Genomic DNA, 23,045 nt, shown 5'->3' with positions numbered 1-23,045 from the left:
GCCTTCTTATTTTTCCAACTTACAATTTAAATAGAAGTATACCTCACTCCTTCTCCAAACTCCTTCTTCTAACCCAAAGAGAGGCAGCAGTTAAGTGACATGCTAAAAATTGCATGGTGAATCAGACAGTCCAACAGCAACATTTGCACATCCAACAAAGTGGGTGGGATTAGGTGATAATTACTTGAAATTCATTCCAACCCATTTCTTTTACCAAACTATAAATTTGGCTTTCCCCAGCATACACAAGGACCAATCAGGGTCACACTGGAAGCCCAGCAGTGATGCAAGGATCATATCTGAGTTCCTCTGAGACTCTGTTCCAGAGTTATGGAGCAAGCTGTGCATGTTCTAGCACCGCTACAGTGCTGAGTTCTGTGCCACAAGACAGGCAAGAGAGCAAAACACTCCCTTTCCTTTTGTCTGGCACTGTTCCTGGCAAGTCAGCACCTTCAGGGAGAGGGCTGTTAAAGGGGGTCACTCTCCAGATCAAGTGGTGAGGACACACCAATTTATTTACATCTCTTTAGACAACCATACCCCAGAAAGAGTGCTTTATTAAGAACCTGCCATGCAAATTCCCTCCACTCTAAGGTGGAAGATTTCATCTGCTGAGTGAGTTCCAAAAATAGAAAAAGCCCACTCGTATGATTGTTTATTTCCATCCTTAGCAGCGTGTACCGTGCTACGTCAATGGAAGCTGTGATAGGAAAGAATGTGGAGTATGTTGGAGGTCCAGCTTGGAGTCTCTCTGGCAAATCAGAAAGACAGATTTGGTCACTAGGCTTCAGGGATTTTAAAATCTCAGCTCAGCAGAACAAATTCTTGGAAGTTAAACTCACACTCACCTGATCGACTTCACTTGCATAAGAGCGGCTGCCACATGGGGACAAGAGAGGGAGGAAAAATTTCTGCACAGGTCTGTTAAAAAAACCCAAACCAACAGAACAATCAGGCATGGGATATCTTGTTCATACCTTGCTGCTGTAACATACACATGAAAAGGAATGTATGCTGCCTACATACATGATGCAGGCTGTCCTTTGAGAAGACAGAATCCAGTTCTCCTTAGTCTGAGCCTGTGTGTTTCCTACAGTATGAAACATTTGTTTCTCCAAAGACCTTGATGCTATTTCCAGCTGCAAGAGCTGTCTGGGTATTATGAAGAATTCTAAAATAGTTCCTGGTCTGAAGGCACAGAGTTGCTTCCACCCACAAAATGGGCAGTGCAATGTTTGCATTTTCAACAGCAGCAACACTCTCACTTAAGGGTTGCGTGAAGTTGGGATGTGAGAAGTCTTTCACTTGTTTGATGAAAGTATTCTGCTATGGTTTCGTCTCTGATACCCAGCCAGAGGTTGAATTTCCTTGGATATATCTCACTGCTTTTACACACAGTTCCACCATTCTGTCATCCTGGAGGACACTTCTGCAGTGTCTACCCATTAGATACTCTTAGATTTTATATCCCCTCTTCGCAAGTGTTTAAGCTAAGAGACATCTTTGAGCAATACCTGCCATGCAGATGTGAAGCTCCTCCACACAGTACGTCTGACTCCCAGGAAGATAAAACATGTTCACAAAGACAGACCAGAGCAAAGCAACAATGCCTTCCAGGGAGTGAGATTCTATTTAGAAAAGCTATGTTACCAGTAGCATCACTCTGTCTTAGGTCTTGCCATCATTCATCAAAACTGGGCTTGGACAACACACCAGAGTGACTCCAAGCTCTGTCTTTGCCAGCCACCTCTCTGGACTTTATCAGCTGTTTCATTTTTGCTTCAGGCACTGACGTTGCCCTCCTGGAGCCTTCTGGCCTTCTCTTAAACTTGCTGTACTTCATCTACCCCCAGCTCCTCTAACAGCATCTATCCTTCAGCAGAGCTTATCCTGCAGGCTGCTTTTCTGTCTTCTAAGTGAATTTGCATAATCATTCACAATTATCTCCAGCTCAGACATCACGGGTGCTCCCAGGGTGACCTGTGCTACACTGCACAGCAGCTTGCAGACACACTGGCTTCTGAGCCACATCTTGGGAAAATAAGGCTAGAAAAAGGATCTGTGACGGCAGCAGCCTTGAACCAGATGGAAAAGGAGCTGGTTTACATTCAGGCAATGGTGTCCACTCACCCTCCTGCAACAATTTAGCCCGTTTTATAACTTAGTGTCACAAGCCAAATCTTGAAATAGTTACAGCCAATGTAATTGCTGCAAATGTCAGTCCCCAGGCAAAGTATGTGCTAACATCACTGACCTGCAATCCTGGACTGGAACTTTTATCTCAACAATAAGCTTATTGGTGTGTCTTAAAGTGCCCAGAAACGTTCATAACATTTCTTTTAGTTGCGTGAACTTGTTTTTTATTTTTCACAGTCAAGTCTGGTCCTGTTATTTCACTGCAGAGCACTGATTTTCTGCACTCAATTCACAATAACCTGTAGAGAATGACTACTATATTTATTGACATTCTGCCTACCTTGAACCTGAAGGCAAGGGTAAAAAGTGGATGTTGGCTGCTGATCAACAGGAACATCATCAGCAGGAACGTCATCGGCAGAAACAGCCACGAAGCATGTGAGCCCCCACACTGTACAGGAACGTACCAGGAGCCATTTTTGTCACTCTGCATGACTGAGTTCTAGAGACCACAACTGAGACTTCCAGAATACACAGGTGGTCCTCAGATTGAATCTGTGCTTGTAACCATGCACTGGCTTTTGTTCAGTTCCACCAAAAAAAGGGAGCTTGAAGAGTCAGGTATATAAATCCTGCCTCAATGCAGTAAGACACTGGTTTAGTGACAGCACTGCCTTTCAGATGAACAGCTGGATTTTCATTTCAGGTTTAGCAGCTTGTGGGGACTTGCAAAAGCAACACATTTTTGCCCTGAGTACAAGACGCACAAAGCACAAATACACAATACGCAAAACAGAAGGAAGAAAAAAAATATGCTGAAAATTCTTTTCTCAAGTTAATAAAACATTAATTCGTATTTTAAAGGCCACAGCAGATTCTTGCCGGTGAGCTTTGGTGTGTGTGGAGCAAATAGGATATAAAAGTCTGTTTGCATAGGAAATCTCTAACAGCTTAGCTATTTACAACACCCTGTTACCAGAGCCACCCTTGACCCTGATGGTGCTGGACACCCCTATCAACAGCAGTAGAACAACACTGGAGGTGGCAGTTCACGTTTAGCAGGCCATAAGCCACTTTTAAATGGTTTATGTACAATTAGTGGTACACACACCACTGTTTGGGAATTCCGCTCTAAAACAAAGCCAGGGAAAGCACTGAACTTCCCCTGGATTTGGACTAGTAGGGTTCCAATCATATAGCAATTTAAACAGTGGAGTTTTCTTTCAGAACCAGAAATTAGAATTAGATAGCCAATTTTCTGCATATTCAGAAAAAAACAGCTTCATTACTTAGCCCACCTCAATTTCTCACTAAAACCTCCCCTCTTAACTTTCTCATTTAATGTGATTCACTGCCTCTTTAATGAAGTCACAGAAACGTATGGCAGTTTCTTGCACTGCAGCAAGGCCTACTTGCTGATATTCAAGAATAAATCCTTGCTGGATACTTAATTAATGCTCTACTTCACACCTTTTTCACTGCAGTGTGGAAAAAAAAAAACATGTTGCCAAACCCTCCTTGCATATAGAGTCCATCTCCTCTGTGCTCAGATCAGTGACTGAGCACTGGCACAGGTTGCCTGGGCAGGTTGTGGAATATCCACTCCTGCAGATACTCAAAAGCCAACTGGACACAATTCTGGGCAACCAGCTCTAAGAGGCCATGCTTGAGCAGGGGGGTTGGACCACGTGACCTTCAGAGTTCTTTTCCAACCTCTATCACCTTGTGGTTCTGAAAACAAACTGCCCCAATGAAAACAAATGAGTCTTTGGTGTGTGCTTTACTTAAGATCTCATGGCTGCTTGTCCAAGTTACTTACCTAAAGCCACTCCCTGGGTCCTTGAAATTAAGGGCTTTCCCAGAAAAGTTTAGGAGAGGCCGGGACAGCTTGGTAGCCAACATCCTTTCAATTAATGCACTCTACCAACAGCAAGACTGTTCTTCCTTAGTCCTGCAACACAAGATAGCACCTCTGTTTTAGTTGCTCAATTATTTTGTAAGACATGCTGACTCCATGTATTTCAACGCGAAAATAAAGTCCAAAGGAACTCATCTTTTCCCCTTGCAGTTCCTCATGCTGAGATAAACAGCTCAACCTTGAACCACTTCAAGATGCTTTTAAATAAGGAAAAGCATTATAAGTAAAGTACCAAGCAGGGAGGCATCTAAACAAAATGTGAATTTCTCCTTTAATGCATCTTTAACTGTATTCTCTGAAATACATAAAAATTAAGGTACTTACATGGAATGTATTATTCAAGTGAGCTATATGAACTAATTTTAAACTAAGATATAACTTCAAGTCACAGGTGATGTCATGTTACATATTTCCAAAGGAATCCTTGGGCTTTACAGTTAAAAATACGCTTCTTTGCAATTAAGTAGCTGGTGACACTGGACTAAGCACAGGGAACCACCATTAAACGCATTACAAGGTGAAAACAGCTAAAGAACAAGACTTAGTTATGGAAAGTCAATTTCAATCACATTTATCTTGGATGAAACTGATCCATGGCACAAAAAAAAACCCAAACCAAAACAAAAACATTTCCCCAGCTTAACGCACAGCCTCCTTTATTGAAGCTGAGAAACGGGATCTAACTGTTAGGGCTTGTTTGCATCTTTGCCGAAGGCTGGGCCGCCGCCACGGCAGCTCCGGGGCCTGCTGGGAGCCAGGCCCGGGCTGAAAAACAGCGGGATTACCGCAAAAACAACAGCGGTGGGCACCGAGCTGCGGAGGGAGGGAGCGGTGCGGGCTCAGGAGGACACGCCGGCTCGGTTAATCCTCAGAAACCCCGCTGGTTCGATCAAATTCTGGAGCTCGGCTGGTGCCCCGCGGTTTTTTGCGAGGAGGTTTGCAGGGATCGGGCGAGGCGCGGGGTCCCCGCGGGCCCCACAGCCCGGCCCAGCCCCTCTCCGGGGCGCGGCTGCCGCGGCCCCGAACGCGGCCGAGAGACCGAGGGGGCGCGGCCCGGCCCGCGTGGGGCGCTGCGGGCGGGGGCCGCGCTGGGGAGATGCTGGAGCCCCCCGTCCGCCGCGGGCAAGGTCGCCGTGCGGACCGGCTGTCAGGGCTCCACCAGGGTACCGCGACCCATCCCCCGCCCGCGCGTTACCTGGAGCGGCGGGTGCCGGACGCCGCTGCCGTTTGAATGAGGCTGGGCCGGGGCCGCGGTGCCGGGCGCGGCGGGGGGCGGGCCGGGGGCAGGGCCGGGCCGGCGGCGGCGATAGGCTGCGGCCATGGGGAGCTCGGCGGGACTGCTGCTGGCGCTGGGCGCTGCCGGGCTGCTGGTCCTCCGCCTCCTCCTGCCGCGGCGGGCCCGCCGCGCCCTGCCCGTGAGTACCGCGGAGAGGGGCCGGGGCCCGCCCGGCACAGCCCGCCCGAGCGCCCCCGGGCCCAAAATGGCGCCGGGCCGTGTAGCCGGGCCGGGGATGGTGTCGCAGCCGGAGCGGCGGGGCCGGGCTGGTGGAGCCGGGCACACAGTGCGAGGGGGGCGAAGCGCCGAGCTGGGCACGGCCCGGGGCAGTGCAGACCCGCCGCGGGGCTCGGCCGGGCCGTGGTGCGGCGGGCGCTGCCCTCGGACCCTGCGGCGCGGCGGCTGCTCCGCTGCGCACCCCGGTGTGCCTCACTTGGAGGGGAACGTGTTGATAGAATCATAGAATTGGGTTGGAAGGGACCGTAAAGATCATCGAGTTCCACCCCCCTGCCGTGGGCAGGGACACCCTTCACTAGACCAGGTTGCTCCAAGCCCCGTCCAACCTGGCCTTGAACACTTCCAGGGATGGGGCACCCCACAGCTTCTCTGGACAACCTGTGCTAGTGCCTCACCTCCCTCAAGTAAAATTTTTTTCCTAATATCTAATCTGAACCTACTCTTATTTCAATTTGAGCCCATTCTCCCTTGTCCTGTTACTATATGCTCTTGTAAACAGTCTTGCCCCATCTTTCCTTTAAATTCCCCTCAGGTACTGGAAGGCTGCAATTAAGTCACCCCAAAGCCTTCTCTTTTCCAGGCTGAACAGTCCCAGTTCTCTCAGCCTTCCCTCATAGGAGAGGTGCTCCATCCCTCTGATCAATTTGGTGGCCTCCTCTGGACTTACTCCAACAGGTCCATGTCCTTCCTGCGCTGAGGACCACAGATCTGGATGCAGCACTGCAGGTGGGGTCACACCAGAGTGGAGTAGAGAGGCAGAATCATCTCCCTTGACCTGCTGGCCACGCTGCTTTTGATGCACCCGAGGATAAAATAGGCTTTCTGGGTCAATGTTTTTGCTTCAGGGCCTCCAGCTCAGTCCTGCCCCCCTGAAATAACAGATAACAGCTGTAGCCTGCTTGCAGTGTCCCACTTCGTTCTTCCATCCGCTCTGCTCCTCTGACCTTCCACATCCCTGTCCCACCTGGAAAAATACCTTCACTTTACGTGAATGTTTTCAGTTCTTTTTCCTGGGATTGAAAACCTCAACTTTCCAACCCTGGAAAAAGGAAACAAGCCAAGTTTGCTGTGTAGCTGCACCCATCTTTCAAATCAATCTGTTTGATAATGTCAGGGTAGAGCATAAAAGGGCACCGAATGAAAAAAACAAGTGACACAACAGAAGATAAAGTCTAGGCAAGCATGGTGGGTTCCCACATTGTCTATGGAGACAGGCTGAAAAAGTAAAATCAGTTTCTCCAGCCTGTTCTGCAATAAACATGTATAATTTTGATAGATCACCTGCATTAGTAAAATTAATTGTACAACGTCATAAACCAGTCATTCTCAGTAGAAAAAGCTAGTGAGGTGTGTGCATCTGAGCTGGCTGCAGGTTAAAATCAGGCTGCCCTGCTGGGGCTGTTTGAACTATGAGGATTGTATATTACAGTGTTGTGGATCATACAGTGAGGACACAGGCTGTGTTACTCTGCCCACATACCACAGCAGCACTTCTGGTACCACAAGTTATTCTGTGCTTGTAGAGGTCCCAGGTGCCCTGTCAGCACTGTGTGTGAGAGCTGTCCCCTGTACAGTGTTTCCTGAGCTCTGCATGAATGTGAGTGAAGGAGGCACCTGAAGTTCCTCAGAAAGCTCATTAAGGTCACTGTGCTGATGGCTGGTCCTCTCTGCCTGTCACAGCACTGAGCCAGACTCTAAGCTGCAGATTGACCTTATAAAACTCCAGGAACAGGCCCATTAGGCCTTATCTTGGGACCTTATCCTTTCAAAAGATAAGGATAACTGGGCTTGTCTGTATTTGGAAGTTTTTCTGGGATAGGATCTTTTTTGCTGGCAATGGGGTTGATCCCTGCTCTCATCCCTTGGAGCTCTTTGTCCATCAGGCATGGCACAAACAGCTGCAGATACAGATGTGAGATCTAGTACATCCCTTGGGTTTTTACACGCTTATGGGTGCTGCTGAGACCTCAGGCTGTTAGGAGCCATGCTGCTGTAGTTGTGTTTTATTACCAGCAATTAGGGCCATGGCAAATAATTAACAAATAATCACAGGAACCTTCTCATACTGTAAGTTCTCATACTGTAAGTTGTTCCTCACTTTTCTTGCTCTTATAGGCAGCCGAGAGGATTTTTAAATCTCCTCCTTTCTGTCTACATTTTGGTGGTTTGTTTGGGGATTTTTTTTTTTTAACTAGGGAAAGCAAACCAGATACTGAGAGCTAAAACTAGATGCCCAGGGGAGCACACCCCAGCCATCTGCTTTATCTCCTGCAGCTTAGCTGTCCTGATCACACCAGCTGCAAAGGAACTAATGATGGTCGAAGATTGGGTATCTTCTTTGTTTGCTTGTCCTAGGATCTGGAAGTGATTGTAGTTCTTTATTTCCTTCACAGTTCTTGCTTTTTTGTGAAGTTCTCTGTCTGCAGGATTCAGAGGCAAAGGGGCTAGGGAGGTGAGGCAGAGGAAGAAAACAGTCAAATCCTTTCTTTTTCCATGGGGCAGCTTGTTGAGTTGCGGAGGTGACTGACAAATTCTGTGATCTGGTTCTTGCTTGATTCTCATCTCTCTTGGAGTTGTGTCACTGTCAATTAAATTAAGACTGAGCACTGTATATTTAATTCTCACTTATCTTTTGTCCTTTAGCTATAGTTATCTTCAGAGCTTTAGTAGAGCTAGTCTGTAGCTGGGTGCTCTTTGTCTGAAACAGGAGTCGGTGTTAATGTGGGTGTTTGTATGATAAATGCAGGATAGACTTTTGATCAGTTCTTGTTTCAACTTCAGCTCATGACTCCCCTTTGAGAGCAATAACTTTAACATGAGTTATAGGACTGGGTGTAGCTTATTTGCTTATTGCTCTCTGCTTAGGCTCACCTGAGTCTGTGCAGTAATGCTCTGATCACTATCACCCTGCAATTATCCCTTATTACTGCTTCACTGCACTGAGTGTCCGCAAAGCAAAAGATGAGAGAGCAATGGTGATTGACCCATTTCTGTCTGAAAAAGAGGCTGGACAAGCCAGTGCACTTAATACATAAGTATGTTCATATTCCAGCCATTGTGAATACAGTAACAGGGAATATTAGTTGCAGATATCTCCATAGAGATGGAACTGACCTCACTTCCTTATTGCATCCTCTAGACTTTTATTGCTGTATCACATTATTGCCTCATGGATATGGTTCCAGCTTGGATCGTTGTGCAGCACAGCAGCTGGCAGCCTGCCAGTTGGGTTAAGGTTAGGAGTTCATTGCTTCACAGCTGTGGTGAGAAGATGACTTTCAAGCAAAGACAGAGGGTGAATGGGCTTCTCTTCAGGATTTGGGATTCTGGATTTGGGATTTCTCAAGCCTGTTGTGTCGTACCAGATGGAACATCAAATCTTCTCTCTCAATTTATCTGTCAGTCAAAAGATAATAATAATGTAGGAGAGAACCGTAGGATTTAAGAAGTTGTTCCTCTTAAGACTGACGAGTTTCAGAAGGAAACTCTAACCTGCAGTCACATTCCTTCGTGCTGAAATACAGCAAGGAAAGTGCCGCATAGAGTGGGAGTAGGTGGGGAACAGACAGTCGTCACTGGCAGCTAAAAGAGCTTCTGTACTGTTCAAGCCAGTGACATCCTACCATTTGGATGTTTTCTATGCTGCTTTTTCTTATAATGTCTATGAGCTGGTAGATCATTAACTTCTTTTTAAGTGTTTTTGTTCTCCTTTGGCCACTGACACTTGAAAGAAAGAGCTCCTGTTCTAGCTCAGGTATCAAGGCAACACAAATTGTTACAGGCCAGCAACTGAATAAATTTAGGATTTCACAGTAGCTGGGAACTGGCTGTGTTTCTACACTACAATCGTGTCACCTCGTTTACGCTGGTTGACCCACTGAAATTACTGGAATTAGGCTGCAGTCAGGTTCGTGTGCAGGCAGGTGCCACTGTGACTTGCATCTGGAATTGTACCTCCTAGACGGTGTCTGGCCCTGACTGCAGGGGGCTCCTATGGTGTGGGGCAGGGTGCTGGTGGTGCCTGCATTGCAGTGTCTCATGATATTGTATGACTGTCTTTCCCACACAGGCTGAAGGGAAGGCGGTGCTAATAACAGGCTGTGACAAAGGTTTTGGACATGCCTTGGCAAAACACCTTCATGCAAAGGGATTTACTGTTTTCGCTGGATGCTTGCTCATGGTGAGTAGTGATATTGATCAAAATTCTTCTCTGATTAGAGAAAAGTGCTTCTCAAGTCAAAGCATTTTCATCAGCAGTCTCCTTTTACCCCAGTCCAAGACCTGAGAGAGGTGCAGTGGGCACGGATCGTTACATCTTCCACTGTTTCATGTGCCTATTGCATCTTGTCATTCCCATAATTCTGAGCTCTTTACAGCGGGGTTTGTCTGTCAACTGCATGTCTGTACAGTTACTTGCACAGTAGGGCACTGTTCACTGCTAGAAGCCTCTCAGCAATACCACAACACACTCAATAAATCTGACAGGCCAGGACTGCTATGGGACTATGGTTTTCTGACTTCCCTGGCATCCTCGTTGCTGTCCTTCACACTGTCACTTTTGTGGACTCCTCAAACTCATTTTTAAGCTGCCTCTCCTGCATTATTCAGGCTCTGTTTCCAAAATGTCTTCTAATTGTGCTTCTGCAGCTTCTGTAGAAGCTATTTGGTTTCTGGATAGCTGAATAAACAAATTTACCTTTCTGACATCTGTAGGTCTCTGTATTTGTCTGTAGGTCTCTGTGTTTGTCTGTAGGTCTCTGTGTTTGTTTGTAGGTCTCTGTGTTTGATGGGAGGCATCACTTGTAAGAGATAGGTTTAGACACACTGAATCAAAAGAGTTGCAGACCCGTCATCCAACAGTCCCTACTCTTGCATGACACTTACAACTTAGTGTTATGAAATCTTCTTTATAAACTGGGTCAGCTTCACTTCCATCTCAGCTGGGATTTTACCCCTGCTTTGTTTTTTTGCTATTTTGATAGTCAAAACTCATGTAATTTCTGACCTGGATTGTTCAAGATCAGTTCATAGCCACTCATTTCTCCATTTGAAGATGGACATTTCAGCACAGGTGCTCAGGGAGTGATGACCACAGATTTTTGAGTACTGTAGAGAGTGAGAATGAACAAAAGTGCCCCTGTTTGCCTTGTGTGATTGTGGCAGAGGTTACGTTCTTCCCCCACACCAGAAGGGAAAGTTATTATCAGCTGACATATTGCGTAACTTGAGAGCAAGAGAGTCCTGTTGGAAAATTGCCACTGTTTAGAAATTTCCATATGGAGGTTTTGTGTAATTCCTTCAGTAATCATGTCATACGCTGCTTTGGGATGCCTGTCTGTGCTGATAACAATTCAGGCACTCACTTTGCAGAGCAGCAGATATAGGGAACAGAAAGGAGAGAGGAGATAGGGCAGGCTGAGGGGGCTGTTCAGAAGGCAGCGTGTGGAGCAGAGAGGGAAAGGCTCTGCTGGAAGCCACATAAAGAAATTAAATGCTCCTGAAGTGAGCCTTGCTTGCTTGCTTTATTGACTGTGAGCTGCTGTAGCTTCCCTGCAGGGTCAGAGCAGATGTGGGGGCTGTTGTCATAAAGCTGGTGCCATACTCTTAGTTCACACCTAGTTAGTCCATCATCACTTACATGCTTTTATACAGAGACTTAAAGGATCCCTAATGTACTAACCATTACAGAAAGCTCTTGTATTAAATACAAGGTAATAGACTGTTAGGTGCACCAGGAGCTTCTTACTGATCAGTCAGTCAAATACAAAGTTACAGGAATAACAAGAATACTTCAGGCAGGCTGGGATAGAGCTGGAGAGGATCAAATGCAAAAGGGATTACATTTAGCAAGTGCAGGTAAGCCCACAGACAAAGTTTCTGTTAATATATTAGGATTAAAATGAAAAAGCACACAGAAACAGATTATAAAGTAACCCAAAATGTAGAAAGTATAGCAAAAGTTGAAATAATCGTCTTCTGTTCTCTGATCCTACTGAGAAAAGAATAAATTGTTTTCAGATGCCTACTGCCAGCAGTTGTCATGAGGACATGCAGGCAAGAAAAGGTAAAGAGCAGGGAATGTTTACATAAATAGAATGTGTTCAAGTTCATCAGGCCTGATGAAATGTACTGATGGGCATTTAAAGGATGAGCCGTTGTGATTTCTGCCCCATGGGTGATACTTTCCAGAGCACCTGGAGGCCAGGAGATTTCCAAAAGGCTGGAAGAGGGCAGATATTGTACTTCTCCTCCCAAAGGAGATAGACCTCTGAAATTGCCTACCAGGCAGCTCACCTTCAGGGCACTAGATGCAATTGCCACACACTGCTCTGTCAGTTTTACAAATGACGGGATCACAGTGTGATGGACACTGTCTATGTAAGTTTACTGGGAACAGACTGTGCCCTGTCAGTCTAATCCTATTCTGACTAAGCAGCAAGGTAGTTAAAGAGGAAGGAATAAATGTATCCTGAATCACATTTTGTTACAGTCCCTCATGATAGTCTCATGAGCAAACTTGTGCTCTAAGTGACTTGTGCTCTAAGTTCAGTCCCAGGACCATTTTCTTGGAAGTACCCTCTGGAAGAGAATTTTCACTTGGAAAAAAATATGCCCAGAACCAGGCAGAGAAGACTGTAGGCCCTTTGGGGGATAGGGTTCAAAATGATCCTGGCAGATCGGATGGAGTCTCAGATCAATTACGTGAAATCCAGTAAGGACAAGCACGAGGTGTTCCGCTCAGGAAACGCAGGAAGGGAGTGGGTGGGTGGATGGGCAGCAGCAGGGTGGGGAGGAACTGGCGCAGATAGAGCAGGCTGGCTGGATCCACGGGTGTTCAGCATTGTGTTTGTGGCTTCCTGATTCCCCCTGACATCTCACTGCAGGTGCCTGAGTGCTTGCCAGAACTTAATCCTGAATCCCATGAGCTTCCCTGGGAAAAAGCCATGGCTATGTCTGTTACAGGAGGGCTCTCTGCTAACAAATGCCTGGGTGATCGGCCTGTTCCTCAGCACCACGGCGTTGGGATCCTCCAAACCAGATCGGGGCAGAGGAACGAGCAAGGGGAAGGGGAAGCAGCCAAAAGCTGGAGCAAGATTCCTCAGCTGGGTAGAGAGGGATTGTGGGGCTTTTGGGTTTCCCAGCCTGGAGCAGCCCCTGCTGAGCACAGGGTGGGATGGGCAGGCAGAACCGTGCAGGGCTGTGAGGGCAGGATAACCAGGGGAAAGGAGAAAGCTGGGAGGAAACAGCAAAGTCCCACTGAAGGCCTCTGGAGAGTACTTAGGCAGCAGGCTGGGCTGGAGCTGGATGGCTTTCAACTCTGAAGGAACTGGGAAGAGGAAGCTGGGAGATTCTCTGAGAGGACAAAAATCAGACAAAGTGACAGCAAAGGGAGAGGGGCTTTGCAGGAGCAGTTGGGCCATTGCTGCCAAGACCTCACTTGATTCATGGCTCCTGCTGGTGAATCCCGAGGTCAGGAAGGTCATCCCTGGGAGGACAGCCTGGCTGGTCCCATGGGAACTTCTCCAGGTGTTTTCCCAGCCAGCAAATCTACCATTAAAAAACCAAGGAGGATGTACCATGTGGGTGTCTCAACAGGAAATGTACTTACAGCCCCTGAAGACCACAGAACATATGATGATGTTCAGTTGCTTCCATACGAATACATGGCTGCTTCATTTGTGAAGAGGTTTTCTGGACAAAGGAGTTGAGCACTTTGTTTTACAGTTAAATAGTGGCTGAAGTGGTATCTATGACTGTGAAAAGTGGTTCCAATTGATATTGCATATTGAAGTCAGTCTTCCAAAATCAATATGTTTTGTCAACAATGAATAAACTGTAGCTGAGAAAGTAACTTTGCAGATAGAGTTACATTGGTGATAGGGGAAAATTCATCTCAATATGAACAATACAAACCATCTATGTTGGATTTTTAAGTTGCTGTCCTATGACTCTGTTACCAAAAAAACAATGGAGATATTTCTTGTTTAGTTTATAAGTATTGTGAAAGATTAAAAAATATGTAGGGAAAGGTGTTGTCAGTGCTGAAATGACAACTAGCACTTGAATACAGATATACTTACGTTTCCATTTTTATGTAGATATCATAAAGCTCTCTCTGTACAAGCTGAATTAGCTCCACTTTTTTCACTGTTAAGTAGCTGAAAGTTGCTTTGTATAACTCAGTAGAGATGCAAGAGCATCTTCCAGAAATACAGCCAGGCATCATACAACCCTCATCTGTTTCAAAGGGAATAAAATGTTTTGGTGACTATGTTATTGGCTACTTGTAATGCCACTTTCAGAGACTGTTTTTTTGGCCAGATAAGAAGCCAACGCAACACCACGTCACGTTCGATGTGCACGAGAAAAGCTTCAAGCTGTATTTGCTGTTCTAGGGATACTGGGAAATAAGTGAGTTGTGAAATAACATGCAGCCATGGGGCCAGGAATTCGTTCCTACTATTGTCATAATGCCAGTGTAACTATATATTGATTAAGAGAGCTGCCCTGTTTTGCTCAAAGCTGTGATGGACATTTCGTCTCTTTTCCTTCATTACATGTCATTGTTCACTGCACTGAAGGTGGACATGAGATGTTGTATACTGTATTAATTAAATAGCCCGAGATACTTATAAAAAGCTAAGCAGTTACATATTTTTTATATCTTCCTGTCTGCAGAGGCAGCTGAGCAGGTGACTGTGGGAGGGTCACTCGCCTTGTTTGCCCTTGTGCTGTGGGAGTTGATAACGAGTGCTAAAGGAAGAGTGGCAGCCAGGCACGGTGACTCACCAATTCATAACTTCTTCCTCTCTAAAGAGACAGAGCCTGTGACACAGGGAATAGTTTTGTGAATTAAATCTCAAGCCTGCTTTGAAACTGCATGGCTAATCTGTTCTCTTTTCACTTTTATTTGTTATTTACCACCTGAGCAAGGCTGTAAGGCTTAGGCAGCAATCCTGCCTGGAAGTGAGCAGGTAAAGTTTGGAATTTTAACTGTGTTTATGTTTGAATAAACAAAAGCCACCACAACAGTAACAGAATCCCTAATGATAGCAGTAAAATGGGGAGGGAAGAAAGGAAAGCAAAGCCATCATGTTCTTATTGCCTATAGTGTGAAAAAAAAAATCTGTTCTTTCTTCCTTAGCCAGAATCTCCTTTCATGCCTCATGCCTCTAATTGTGCTGTTGTGTAGCAGATCTCCACTGAGCATGTATTCCTGTGTATCTGTGCTGCTGTGCAGTAAGAGCACAATATTGTATAGGTTCAGCTGTGAATGTTTCCTGCTGTATCCTGTACATCAGACTGTTTGCTGTTGGCCATGCTGAGGGGTGCCTGCTGTCTTGTTTTCAAAGTGGTCTGACAATACTATTTCATTAGAACCCAGGCAGTATTTTGAGATGACATGAGTACAGTGCCTAATTAAGTATTTGCTTTTAAGCCTGGAGTATCTGACTCCAATCTCCTTATAAGTGTTTGCTGTGTCACCTGTAGAGTGTGAAGACTGAGGCAGTGGAGTCACCCACAGTTCTCCCAGGCTGGCACAGTATTTCACCATTTTACAGATGTGAAACCCATCACGTGAGGAGCCAGCAGCAGGGGGGCTTCATGGCCCCTCACAGCAGTGGGTCACCGATGCAGTTAGAGAAGTGGTGCTGGAGGAAACAGATAGAAGGCACGTGGGTTTGTGTGGATCCTGTGCTTATTTGTGCACCAGGTTTACACTTCTGTGTGCAATGTCAATAGTTTCTATTTCCTGACCATGTGAACATGCCTGACCCCAAACTGCATTACTGTTCTTGGTCCACCTTAGTGGGACACCTTTCTGTTCTGCTGAGCAGGATGAGAATGGAGATGGAGCCAGGGAGCTGAAGAACATGAAGTCAGAACGCATGAAAGTCCTACAGATGGATGTGTGCAGTGATCAGGAAGTGGCTCAGGCTGTGGATTTTGTGAAGAGGACCCTGAAGGAGCCAGAGAAAGGTATGTGGGGATCTCTTGTTCACAGAATCCTTTCTACAGAGCAGGCCATGCACTGACCAGGTCATTCTCTCTCTGTACTGCCAAAAGAGGGTTAACAAGCCTGAAGGCCTGTGACAGTGTGTGGCTGGCAGTCAGGCAGTGCTGTCCCCAGGTCAATGAGGACAATTGTCTTGCTGTTGATGTGGCAGCCACATGGAAAGAGACCAAGACTGGCTGGAGCATTAGGCTTTAACTCTGCATCCCATAAAAAGCAAGGAGTGGCAGCAAGCCCACAAGTGTCTGTGTCTTTGTCCTTGAATGTCTGTGAAGGGCATGGAACGGCCAGAGCATGATCCCTTCGATGTGCTCCTGCCACAGCCTGGCTCGTGCAGACCTTGCTAGTGACCCTGCTAATGAAGAGGTGACAGGCCCTGGCTGCTTAGTGCAGTCCCCTCTGCTGTGCAGGTACAACTGAGTGCTGCTGGAGCACAAATCTGACCTGCTGCAAAACCTGCATTAATCTTCAGCTGGGTCAGTCCACGTCTCCAGTTTGCCATGCAACATCCCAGAGGTGATATGAAGTGGGATCCAGGGCGGGCTTGGTACAGACCTTAATCCCCGTGTCACCTTAAGCATGAGTCCAACTCATGGATCCTGAAAGCATGTTAAAGATAGGAGTACCTTCTTTCCTTTGGGAGTGGTTTGACAGAGGGATGTGAGTCAGAGCCTGATGTGACACCACCTAACCTCTTCCCATGTAGTGAGGTTGTGAGGCTTCTTGCCCTGCATAGGTTTCTCTGCAGCCTCTGTGCCAGTAGCAAGCTGGACAGCAGCTGTAGACACAGGCTGAGAATGAACTGAAGTTTGGAGTCTGTGGCTCCAGGACTTCAGGGTTGTGTGACTTGAACGTGGTTGTTCCTCTTGAAGCTTGGAGGAGACTGCCATGGCCCTGTCTTTGTTCACAGCAAGTATAAAACTAATAAATAACAATAGCTCTAATCTTCACATGAATAATGTGAGCACACCTTTCCTCCTAAAACAAGCATATGAAATTTAACTGAGTAATGCACAAGCTCTGATCCCACACATGTTCTCTCTGCATGGCTTCTCTTCCTACACAATCACCCAGCCCTCATCACATATTTCGCAGCTTCTCAAGCTTTTCCTGAGGAGCCCAGCAACAGCAGTGGTGACACAGAGCCATTTCCCACTGAGTGAAAGCTTGGAAAGGAGCAGCTCTGTTGCTTCCATTAATGCAGCAGTGTTTGCAAAACCATGTGTGTAGCAGGGACAGAGAAGCAAGTTGGACCGGTTCCTCCTGCTCTTGAGAGCCTTATCCTGTAGCTGTTTGCTCCAGCACGGTGTGCAAAGCAACAAAGGCTTCTTTTTAGGCCCATCAGTGTGACTGAGATTGGAGGCTTGCCAATAAAATAGTGCTCAGTAAATAGGTGCTGGCATATAGAGACTATTGAGGTGCCTTGCACAGAGGTGGTTGTTGCACACTGAATGTTGCCCCAAAGGAGCTACTGCAGAACAGTTCTTGTGCTGTACAGTGTTTTGTACCTCTTCTCCCTGAGCTGTGTACATAAGGCTGAAGTAATTTCGATAGGAGTGCCCGTTTGTTTTCAGTCTTATGCAGTTCCCACTGTATTGTTGACACTACAGACGTAATAGTGATAAGGCTCTGCTCAATAAACACACCACTGTCCAGCAAACAGCCCCGTGCCTGGGCACCCCTCAGCACTTTGTTCTGTATGTAAGGTGCCCTGATCAGTGAGCAATGGAATTCCAACAACGAAGTATTGTAAACAATGATTCAGGGACATTCATGAAAACTAACCTCATAACCCAGGAAATGGAAATGGTTGTAGAGAAATTTACAGGAATTTGTCAGGAATACTCTGCAGATGTCAGTTTCTGACTAACAGTTGATAAGTCTTTGGTAAATCCCTGCCAAATTTGCTCTGCATAGTTTCTTATTACTGGTGAAATTACCCCATCAGGTGCTTTGTTTCCATGGTCCTCCTGCTAGCAATTAGAGTTTGCTTTGCAGCAGCAGAGGGGTCCCCATTCAAGCTGAGATGCTGTGCTGGCATTTCAGAGTCATCTTGACCCACTGAAGCTGGCAGCTTCAGTAAGTGAAGCAGTGACAGGCTGTTATACACAGCTGGTCAACAGCCTCCAGGGAGAACAACCTCAGCTGGGAACAGGACAAGGTTACTGGGACCCATGTGAGAACAGGGTGTCAGGCTAGCAAGGGTACATTGGTGTTTTCAAATGCACCAGGAGGATACATTCCATTGCACAATGGGAGAGTATTGCAATTTGCTTGGAGGACTGTGTTTGGTACAATACATGGTTACTATCCGACTGTGAATAAATACAGGCTAGAAGTTATTCAAATACTTTCATACATTAGGGCAGGGAAACTGTGAAGCAGAGGCAGGGCAAACAACCAAAAAACTTCTGAGAGAGAGCTTGATAACTTTTATCAACAGGGTGGCATGACATTGGTGCTTTTGATAGCAGTGTTGGAGCTCCCTGGACATGAAGAATCTTCCTTAGCCCTGTGCTTGTTCTTAGTGGTAAGAGGAAGGTCAGGGAGTGGAAAGGGGCCCTGAGTCCAATGCACCCCAACAGTTCAGCCTTCACTCCAACACAGTGCAAAATAACCATGGTGTATGGCAGGACATCTAATAAAGAGCAGCTCTGTTATCTTGTTCCAGCTCTTGTGTTTGCTCCTCATGCAGTTTATGGCTGCATAGTCCAATATTTCAATAAATCCATGAAGTGTGGATTCAGTCATGCAGTTGTTTGCCACTGGGACTCCAGCAGTAATTGCTTTGAAGGGTCAAGTACTTGGTGACCTGATAAGTCCTGACGTGTAAGGGGCTCAGTGCAGAAGCTTTTGGTAAGTGCAGTCAACTTAATTTTGACAGTCTTTGCATGCACAAGAGACGTTCATTTTTAAATTCTGGTAGTTGTAAGGGTTCATTGTAAGTTTGCTAACCCTTAGTTAGAGTTGAGGGAAGCAGATACTTGGACTAAAACACAACAGCTGTTAATCAGGCCATGAACTTGCAGATCATTACCATGCACTCTCCAAAAGAGTGAGTCAGAGTTGTGAACGGGATTTAGAAAGCCATGATATTTGTTTTCCTTGCCTTTTTTTTTTTAATTGTGGGGAAATTGAGCCCCCTCCAAAAATGCATAACATCACTGAACGAAGACAAACCTGGGGCCAACAGGAGGTATAGAAAGATCCAGCCATGAGAAGCCCCAGAACAGCATGTGACCTTACAGGAGGCATTCAGGGAGGCAAAGCTTGTGTGGCCTCATCACTCTCCTTGATGTTGCAAACAAGCCCCTAGTATACCAAGAGTGTATTTCATCTCCTTGCTGGGTTTTTCTCTACAACCTTTTTTTCTAGAAGTACCCAGTTCTTTATCAAGATTTTAGGTTACTGTGAACAACAAGGAAGGTGACTTTTCTGTGACACTCTTCCTTGTTCCACTCTTCAACCATGTGTTTTTTGGCAGGTTTGTGGGGCCTGGTGAACAACGCTGGCGTCTCAACCTTCGGAGAGGTGGAATTTGCAAGTTTAGACAACTACAAGAAGGTGGCAGAGGTCAACCTGTGGGGCACTGTGAGGGTGACAAAGGCTTTCCTGCCCCTCATTCGAAGAGCTAAAGGTACATACTGGGTAGTGTGGCAAGGCTCAGAGCTATTGTAGCACAGCAAAGAGATGTAGATAAAAATCCAGGGTTGGAGGAATGCCTGTGCAGTCCAAGGAGGCTGTCTGAGGCATGCAGTGTAAGCATTTGGTAGTACAGGGCACTCTTGGGGCAGTCCAGGCACCTACACTGCAGGTATCATCTTAAACATCCAGGATGTCAGAGACCTTTGTGTAGTGCTGCCAGATATCACACAGACAAGATAATCCAGAGTCCACTGCGTGCTTGTGTTTGGATAACTGAATCTTCTCCCTTCATGTTATTCAGTTCACAGATGACTTCAGGTAGTGATGGAATAAATGAGTCAATAGCAGCCAATTTAGATATCTTACAAGACAATGGTATTATCAAAACTCTTTGTTTTATATTAAAAAAGGTATGTATGAGCAGAACTCTGAAGAACTTCTTTATTTAGTATGTGTGGGAATGCTGGCACAGGTGTGTGTTCTGTGAGGACAGAAAGGGGGTATATTGAGAAGATATATGCTTAGATACCATTTCCAGAAAGCAAGTAACCACTAAACGAGCTCCATTTCACTGCAGAAGGGATCTTATCCATCAGGTCAGCAGGTGGTTCCCACAGTCTCTCTTAAGTTACACTTAGGTCTGGAATGAGACAGCAGAGCTATTCTCTTGTTTCTCAGCTAAAATTTCAAGCTGCAGAAGGATGTTGGGCTCTGTGGATGTGAAAATCCTCTCTGTAAAAATAGCTGGTGGGATTTCAAGGGCTTGTGTGTAAGTGCATCTGAAACCATAGTTGCACACAGCGTGTCTTGGTTAAGGGCAGAGACACCCACAGAGGAGTGACCACTGCTGGCACCATCCCAAGACGGTGCCTGATCTAACACAAGCTGCCAGAGCTCTGGAGTTGGGCTGTCATGGGCTGCTGGCAGGAGTTAGGACAATTGGTCTCCACTGCCCCATGGACAGCGGCACAGCAAGTCTGCCCTTGTTTGTCTCGGGCATGGACACTGTAGGCCCTTGTGGCCCACTAGCTGGGTGAACAGGTTGTGCTGCTCATGTTGCAGGTTCAGAGAACTCTCTACTCATTCTCTACCATCCAGCTCATGTCTAGAAGCATGTAGCTGAGTTGGGCAGAGGGACTGCAGTTGAGCTGTTGTGCTTACAGAAAGAACCAGAATGCTTGTATGGCATCACACAGAGTTGTGAGCTTTGCAGCTCATAACACTGCAAGCTGGAACCTTGAACCCTTCTCTAGCAGGACAAGGAGTGGGGCACACTGATGTGAGAACACACAGCTAGCAGGTTCAGAAGATCTGGGTACTTCCATACTTGGAAATTCAGAGGGAAATGTCTTGTATGATTTGTAAATTCTTTTTGATACTGTGGCAGGCATGTACACCATCCGTGGAGAAGGTCAGAGCAGGGGTTAGCCTGGCTTGAGTCAGGAGAGAAAGACTCCTTGACGGGGGATTTGTATGCCTCTTCAAGATTCAGATCTTAGAAATCAGCATCATCCAACTAAGCACCCTTTTACTGGGATGTTCTGGCTGCTGCCTCTGCAGCCCATCTTCTCTCCCTGCTCTTTTCTCTCTAGGCCGTGTGGTGAATATCACGAGCATGTTGGGACGGATGGTGAGTCCATCTCGCTCCTGCTATTGCGTGTCCAAGTTTGGGGTGGCAGCCTTCTCCGACTGCCTGAGGCAGGAGATGTACCGCTGGGGTGTCAGAGTCATCCTCGTGGAGCCCAGTAACTTCGTGGCAGCGACCGGCATCCTGACGGCAGAGGGCATCGACAAACAGGCCGAGGCTCTGTGGGCTGGGGCCAGTGACACCGTGCGGGAGGACTATGGGGGGGAGTATTTCACTCGCCACGTGGCCATGATGAAGTCCTTTGTTAACAGTGGCCTGAAGGACATGTCTCTGGTTGTGAATGACATCACTGATGCGCTCACTTCCCCGTGCCCCAACAACCGCTACAATCCCATGGAGACCTACTGGTGGGTGAGGCTGCAGGTCATGACCCACCTGCCCACGGCCATTGCCGACTGGCTTTACATCCCTGGAGCCACCCTGTAAATGGCCGTCCTTCTGGCATCCTTCCAGGGCTCGTACTCACGCACAGGTTACAGCTCACCTCTGCACTCCTTGCTGATGTGTCTCCCCTGTAGATGCAGGATTATGGCTTCAAGTCGTGTCTTGTGGAATGCTAAAACAGCATAGCTTTTTTGTTTGTTTTTTTTTTCCTAATTCTTGTTTGTATTCCCTGCTGTCCTGATTAAAGTTGAAAGGTATTTTCCTTTTAACTAGGATGCAGAGGAAGGTTAACATAATGGATCAAATATGTGGCTAGTGTAAGTGGGTCAGCAGAATTCCCCCAGCGATAAATTTGGCTCATTAATGGGCTCTTGCTTTTCCTTACAAGGATGACCTGCTAATAGCAGAGCAAAGCTGTTGCTATGAGATGGCTCAAAGGGAAAACTAAAATGGGAAACCAAAGCAAAGTTTTCCTTTTGATTGAAAATGGGTCAGTCACAGCCTTCCATTGGTTTTATGATACTGCTAGGAAGCTCTGCTGCACTGTGACTGTCTGCTCTTTCCAGGGAAACAGCCACACTGCCTCTAAATAGCCTTATTACCTAGCTGCAAAGAAGGGTTCTTCCCTCCCTGCACTGTGGCCAGGAGATGCCAGAGCAAACAACTGGGGATAGGGTAGGCTGGTAAAAGCACTTCTAATAATGAGTGAGGTCTGAGCCATCCCTCAGTCAGTCCCTGTGGGTGCTTGGACTTGCAACCTCTCTCCACCTGCTGCTGCAGAGCTTTGCGGAACAGGGTTTAAGCTGATGTAGCAGACAAATTTGGCTCCTCTGACTGCTACCTTAGGTGCCTAAACTACTCAGCTGTGGTACAGACACTCCCCCTGCTTCCCTCATGTCACTGTCCCATCCAGACTCCCTCTTGCTGGTGAGGGAGCTGCTGTTGGCTTTCCCAAATCAGTTTTTTGGTTTAATCCTTTGTGCTTGAACAGTGAGAGGGCAGTGTGCAAGCAGCATGGCCTGACTATGAGCTCTGGAAAGGTCCTTTAGGAGGCACATTTCTTATCTTTAATATTGCACAGTGAAATCTGCATGTCACACAATCATCTTCTCTGAGAACCTCCTGATTACTGTTATGGGCTACTCTTGCCCAGTATCTCCAAGGGTTTCTCCTGTTGGCCGTATACAGGATTTCAATAATTTTTCCAAGTGCTGGGGCTGCCTGGCTTCATACCCTATTCCCTCTGTTCCAGTAGTAACCAGTGGTGGAGCAGCCAGCAGGCTGCGGGTGCTGCTGGCCAAGCTGGTACCCCACCCTCTTACTCTAGGGACCAGCTTTTCCTTCCACCGTTTTGCCTTATGTGAGATTCAGTGGCTGTGAAAAGAGCTTATTGATTGCTCTTTCTTCATCTGTCTCTGCTAGCTCTGACGTGGAAACTGTGCCTTAAACTTTTTGATTGCCACTGGCTGTAAATTCTTGGAGTCTGCATGTAGCCATGAATGCTGTGATGCCTTGAGGAGGAAAGCAGACTTCCCTTGGAGATGCTGTCAAAGCAGCTTGTATGACAAGTAACAACTCCTGGAAATACTGCTGTGCGGTTCTTTTTTATTCCAGATCATTGGCACATGGAGATTGCCTGGGATCCAGGACCTAGAAGGATCCCACTGAACTGCAGCTTAAACAGTGTTTTAATCACTTCTTCCCCCTCCACTGTGAAACATGATTACTGCTAAGTAGCTCTGATTTGCACAGAGAGAAAAATAAACTGTGAGATTTGTAAAGCATA

General features: G+C 46.6%; 2 protein-coding genes across 4 annotated transcripts in view; one reads left to right on the top strand and one right to left on the bottom strand.

Annotated features, from left to right (window-relative positions):
• The window catches only part of BDH1 (3-hydroxybutyrate dehydrogenase 1), a 16,185-nt gene extending 10,832 nt beyond the window's left edge, over window positions 1-5,353 (bottom strand). The window contains exons 1-3 of one of the 2 annotated variants that reach the window (XM_032697701.1): window positions 5,250-5,353; window positions 3,956-4,087; window positions 849-921 (exon numbers count right to left, since the gene is read on the bottom strand). In XM_032697701.1, the coding sequence (XP_032553592.1) occupies window positions 849-921; window positions 3,956-4,038 (156 nt within the window). In that variant the 5' untranslated portion in view covers window positions 4,039-4,087; window positions 5,250-5,353. Of the gene's footprint in view, window positions 1-848; window positions 922-3,955; window positions 4,088-4,839; window positions 4,999-5,249 lie in introns of those variants that run through there. The other variant, XM_032697702.1, reaches the window with a different exon arrangement.
• On the top strand, window positions 5,331-23,045 carry LOC116791559 (D-beta-hydroxybutyrate dehydrogenase, mitochondrial-like). Of its 2 annotated transcripts, none has more exons than XM_032697704.1 (5): window positions 5,331-5,469; window positions 9,637-9,747; window positions 15,407-15,548; window positions 19,067-19,219; window positions 20,820-23,045. In XM_032697704.1, the coding sequence occupies exons 1-5, from the start codon at window positions 5,374-5,376 to the stop codon at window positions 21,299-21,301; spliced, it is 984 nt and encodes a 327-aa protein (XP_032553595.1). In that variant the 5' UTR covers window positions 5,331-5,373; the 3' UTR covers window positions 21,302-23,045. The 2 variants fall into 2 exon arrangements, with proteins under 2 accessions (XP_032553595.1, XP_032553594.1); XM_032697703.1 differs by lacking the exon at window positions 5,331-5,469 and adding an exon at window positions 6,600-8,862.

Source organism: Chiroxiphia lanceolata, chromosome 10 (genome assembly GCF_009829145.1).
Source record: "Chiroxiphia lanceolata isolate bChiLan1 chromosome 10, bChiLan1.pri, whole genome shotgun sequence".
Classification (NCBI taxonomy): Eukaryota; Metazoa; Chordata; class Aves; order Passeriformes; family Pipridae; genus Chiroxiphia; species Chiroxiphia lanceolata.
The sequence above is the reverse complement of the archived record's forward strand: the minus strand, read 5'-3'. Positions and strand labels throughout refer to the sequence as shown.

Coding starts and splice junctions, on each gene's coding strand:
- LOC116791559 (XM_032697703.1), top strand. CDS start 8,737: ATGGATATGGTTCCAGCTTGGATCGTTGTGCAGCACAGCAGCTGGCAG. Junction 8,863..9,636: donor CTTTCAAGCAAAGACAGAGG/GTGAATGGGCTT, acceptor TTTCCCACACAG/GCTGAAGGGAAGGCGGTGCT. Junction 9,748..15,406: donor TCGCTGGATGCTTGCTCATG/GTGAGTAGTGAT, acceptor TCTGCTGAGCAG/GATGAGAATGGAGATGGAGC.